This window comes from Myotis davidii, unplaced genomic scaffold, assembly GCF_000327345.1.
Source record: "Myotis davidii unplaced genomic scaffold, ASM32734v1 scaffold854, whole genome shotgun sequence".
Classification (NCBI taxonomy): Eukaryota; Metazoa; Chordata; class Mammalia; order Chiroptera; family Vespertilionidae; genus Myotis; species Myotis davidii.
Window position 1 is genome coordinate 2,458,704 of NW_006285939.1, and position 5,461 is coordinate 2,464,164.

Here is a 5,461-nt window from a genome sequence, read left to right on the forward strand (position 1 = left end):
GTCCATCTCCAAATATATAAACTCATACAACTCACAAACAATCCAATTAAAAAACAGGCAAAAACACTTCTCCAAAGAGGACAAATGGCCAAGAGACATATGAAAAAATACTCCAAGTCACTAATCATCAGAGAAATGAAAATTAAAACTACACACCTGTCAGAATGGCTACCATCAATAAATCCACAAACAAGTGCTGGCAAAGATGTGAAGAAAAGGGAACAAGTTCACTGCTGGTGGCAATTGGTGCAACTACCATGGAAATTAGTATGGGTTTTCCTCAAAAAATTAAAAATGAAACTCCACTGGACTCAATGATCCACTTCTGGATATATATCCTAAAAACCCTGAAACACCAATAAGGAAGCATATATGCACCCTATGTTTATAGCAGCATTATTTACAATAGCTAAGATTTAGAATCAGCCTAAGTATCCATCAGTAGATGAATAGATAAAAAAGCTGTGGGACATTTACACAATGGAATACTATGAGCTGTTAAAAAAAAGGGGGGGGAGGGGCATCTGTTATCCTTTGGGACAGCATGGATGGACCTAGAGACTATTATGCTAAGTGAAATAAGCCAATCTGAGAAAGACAAACATCACATGTTCTCACTTATTTGTGGAATCCAATGAACAAAATGACTAACTGACCAACAAAGTAAGAGCTGAGCATGGAGGCATGGAACAGACTCACATACCTCAATGTGGGGGTGGGGGAACGAGGAGAGATAAACCAAAGAAATTACATACTTACATACATAGCCCATGAACACGGACAATAGGGTGGTGGAGACAGGGGTTAGGGGGGCAGGGGCTGGGCAGAGGGAGATAAACAGGGAGAAAATGGGAAACATCTGTAATACTGTCAACAATAAAAAAATAATAAAAACTGAAAAAATAAAAACGTGTGTTAATATTAATGTTCAAATTAAAAACAAAAAAAACTTCAAATTTCAAAAGAACCCCTGAACCACATCAATGCAGCACAATTTGATAATTACTATCTCCTTACTTTTCATCTCCTATGAATTTTACCTGTTTCCAGTGCAGCCTCACTTCTATTGTTTTTTTTACGTACAGCTGTTTGATTAATCTTATTACAACCCAACTATTGCCGGCACAAGCAGTTTACTAGTAATGATTTCCATAATCTACCGAGTCAAGTACAGTTCCAGGCACCTGAAGCCCTCTATGATATGAACCCAGTACACTTTTCAAGTCTTTTCCTCCATCATTTCCCAGACAAATTCTAAACTCTAGTAAACCAATTGTTTTCCATTCCTTAAACAAATCTTTTTCAACTACACAGCCTTTTATTTTAAAGGTTATGTATCTACTGGTATTTGAGATTTTCTTGCCTTACTAACTCCACCTAAGAAATTTCTGCTCATCTTTTTGAGCTCAGCTCAAACCCCACCACCCTGCTAAACATTGCTTCCACCTCTAACCATGTTAACGAATTATGTACTTTATTTAATCACATCTAGACTAAGTTGTACCATAAAAAGGATTTTTAAAAAGTAGTTCCTATAAAATCTAATAACAGAAACTAATAACTGAAATGACTATTTAAAATTGCCCAATTAGTGATAGAAGTCTTCCAATAGATAGAAATTGGATTATGGTGATGACTAAATAAATTCACTAAATATTATTGAATTAATGACTTAAAAATGGGTCAATTTTATATACCTAAATAAAAATGTATTATTTTTTAAAAAAGAACTCGCATTCCTGGCCGACGTGGCTCAGTGGTTGAACATCAACTTATGAACCAAGAGGTCATGTAGGGTTTGGTTCCCGTTCAGGGCACATGCCCAGGTTTCAGGCTCGATCCCCAATGTGGGGTGTGCAGGAGGCAGCTGATCAGTGAATCTCTACCATCACAGATGTTTCTATCTCTTGCTCCCTCTCCCTTCCTCTCTGAAATCAATAAAAATATATTTTTTAAAAAAATCACAGAACGTATAAAAGAGGTTACCAAGGACTTGCAAGGAATGGGATGTTATTATTTAGTAGGTCCCAAGTTTAGTGTGGGATGATGAAAAACTTCTGAAAATGGATAGTGGTAATGGTTGTATAACACTGTGAATGTTCTAAATGCCAATGAAACATACATTTTAAAATCGTAAATTTTATATTATGTATATTTAACCATAATTTTTAAAATGAGGTTGGTTTTATTTTTTTATTTTATTTTCTGAAAATATATATCTTTATTGATTTCAGAAAGGAAGGGAGAGGGAGCAAGAGATAGAAACATCTGTGATGGTAGAGATTCACTGATCAGCTGCCTCCTACATGCCCCCTACTGGGGATCAAGCCCACAACCGTGGCATGTGCCCTTGACTGGAATCGAACCTGGGACCCTTCAGTCCACAGGCAAATGCTCTATCCACTGAGCCAAACCAACTAGGGCCTGAGGTTGGTTTTAAACATATTGAGTTTGCAATACCTGTGGAACAATGATGGAGACGTTAGAAGAATCTAAAGCTCAGAAAAGAGAGCAAAACTGAAGAATAATTTGAAGATACTGAACCATAACTGAATTTTAGGAAGTAACCCAGTACCTAACATGTAGTAGCTGCTCAATAAATATTGTCAACTAAATATTTGTTGTTAAAAAGAATCAATAAATTTTCTTAAAAATACAAAACATTTCAATTTTCTCATCAGTTGACAATGATTCATCTTACGGATTTGTTAAGTACCATATTAAGCTATCATTATATTTCTACATTCTATAGACTTCTCGGTACTTTATATGCACAAAAGAGAATCACTTTCTTATGCCTTGGTCTGTTTTACACATGAATAAGTATCACAAGAAATCAAGACTTGGAGTCTTCTCTCTTTATAGGTGAGAGGTAATACCCACCCGAACAGTTACTGTGTGATTGGCAGATGGTCTCAAGAGAGGCAGTTGGGTCCCACACTTAGGCATTCTTCTCATCTCCTCAATGGGAGTTCCAAGCCATTTCTTATCTGGAGAAAGGTGAGGTGGAACGTATTTAGGGATCCTCCTGTCTGTCCTTTGATGTTTGATTTCACATTGTTCTTTTCTAAGGTCAAAACAAATGTATACAGTCACGAACTACTTACTGTTTAAATTCACTTAGATACACAATACAAATCTTACCTAGAATGTTATTGTTTTAAATGTGCCAAGCTTGTCTTTCTACTTGGTAATTAAGAAAAATAAAAAAACTTATAAAGCTTATAGTAAAACCCAAGAGTTCAGTTTCACTAGTTTGTGGAAGAAATTCCCAAACACAAGTAAATCACTTTCTGAAGAAATGACCATTTAAGAATATGGACACTGCCAGTCATCTTCCATGAAGTGAACTTTGACAGGAAAAATAAATCACAGAAATAATAAAGAGTGGGCTTTAAGATTCCATAAGGAATATTTACAAAAACGTAACTTTCAATATATTATTTTTGTAATTAGACAGCCTGGGATTTAAATCGCAGTGTTAAGACCCACAAATTACATAATTTCAGTGAATTCTCTAACACAAATTTCAGTGTTCTCATTTTTTAAGTGAGTACAATACCACCTGCATGCCTTTCAGAGCATTAGAGAAACTGCAATATACAATGGCCTAGGGAACGGCTAAATGAACAGTAGCTGCTATCAATCAAATATTTTTATGTCTTGATAATTCACATTAACTTCAAAAGGAAGTTCATTAAACTAAAAAACTGATTAACAATACTTATTTACATCTTCTTTTCTGTTTCTGGCCTTTTTAGAATTTAAAATTTGGAGTCTAGGTTCAAATTAGCATAAACAGATAGCAAGAAACACAACTGTTTCTTTGCTTCAGTGTAAACTGTATCTTTGCTAAACTCCCCTTAAAAAAATTACAAAATGCATTGCACTATTGGAGATACACCTGATAGAAAAAAATTACCTTTTGTCCTCTGCTTTAGGCATTCTCACGAAATGATCTGTGATTTTAGAACCCTTTTTCCCATGTTGCTTGGAATTTCTGCATTCTACATTCAGGCTAGAAGTACTTCCAGGCAGTCTGGCACTTAAATCATTCATTCCAGCACAACTTTCTCGTTCAAACTGGAAATGTAATCGAATTTCACCTCCCTTAGCAGATGACTGTTTCCTCAATCCAGTGTCAGCTTCTTTGGCTTGGAACTTTGAAGGTTTATTTGCTCTTTGGGTGGAACTGCTATCTTCTTGTTCATCAAATCCTGGACTCGTTTCTTCATCTGCTTCTGAGTCCTGACAACTATTTTTGGAATTATCTACATCCATTGGTGACTCGAGTTCACTTTCTTTCTCAAATGGAGGAGAATTTCCTAGGCTACTTTCCTGCCTACTCAATTTGTTGGCATTTTTCAGTCCAGTATTGACATCCTCTGAGCCAATGTCTGACAGGGGACTCTCAGGCACTACATCTATCTCTTCCTGTTGACAATCTGCACAGTCTTCCACAAGGTGGCAAGACTTTCTGCACTTCTGGTGGCTTCTGGCTTCTCTGGCCTGTTCACCTTCTGTAGTCTGCTTTGCATTTGCAAGCTTTACAGGTATAAAAAACTGTTGATTATCTCTACTTTCCTCACCATACGTGTCACTGTAATCATCATTTTGAGGTGACTGATCAACGTTAGCATTGCTGAACTGTTCTGATACCAGAGTTCCTGTTGGAGGTTCACCTTCCAAAAGTTGCTCAGTGTGTTTTCCTTCATTTTGCCACTTACACATAGCTGCAGTCTGCTGCTGGTTCAAATACTGTGTACTTTTTTCAACTGGTGATTTATCAATACTTCGCTGAGAAACATTTTCTAATTTTTCCATGTTATGTTGATAAAAGTTATCTTTTTGTACAGAACTCATCATGGATTCTATTCTTGTATTGTTGTTTTCTTTACTATGCAAACTATAAGAAAATAGAAAGAACTAATGACAAAACAGAACTTACATTATAATAGAAAGAACTTATGATGCAAAGAAACCACTTACCCAACCACATTCCAACATCACAGCAATAATTAAACTACTTGTGATTATCTAAGCATACAGCATTCTCTTTATGACTCCATGTCTTTGCATATATGCCTATAATGCCCTTTCCCCAACTATGTGCCTAGTAAACATCTCCCAGGATGAAGCAATAAACGTCACTTCCTGTGCAGTCTTTCCTAAAGGTAAAGTGGATTGTTTGTTTTACATTCTTACTACCACTGTACCTTGTTTATACCTTTACTATTGCATTTATCACACTAAGTAATATAGCAGGTCCTTGAATAACATTGTTTCATTCAATGTCATCCATCTACACTAATAAAAGAGAAAAATGGTAATTGGCGTACGACGCTACCCTTTTCATTGGCTAATCAGGGCTATATGCAAATTAACTGCCAACTCAGATGGCAGTTAACTGCCAACAAGATGGCGGTTAATTTGCATATGTAGGCACAATGCAGGGAGGCGA

At 36.2% G+C, this 5,461-nt stretch overlaps 1 protein-coding gene across 2 annotated transcripts in view; it reads right to left on the reverse strand.

Moving 5' to 3' along the window:
- Positions 1 to 5,461, reverse strand: part of PARG (poly(ADP-ribose) glycohydrolase) — a 188,577-nt gene that overhangs the window by 170,592 nt on the left and 12,524 nt on the right. For both annotated transcript variants that reach the window (XM_006757138.2, XM_006757139.2), the window contains exons 3-4: positions 3,923 to 4,906; positions 2,884 to 3,067 (exon numbers count right to left, since the gene is read on the reverse strand). In XM_006757138.2, the coding sequence (XP_006757201.1) occupies positions 2,884 to 3,067; positions 3,923 to 4,906 (1,168 nt within the window). The remainder of the gene's footprint in view (positions 1 to 2,883; positions 3,068 to 3,922; positions 4,907 to 5,461) is intronic.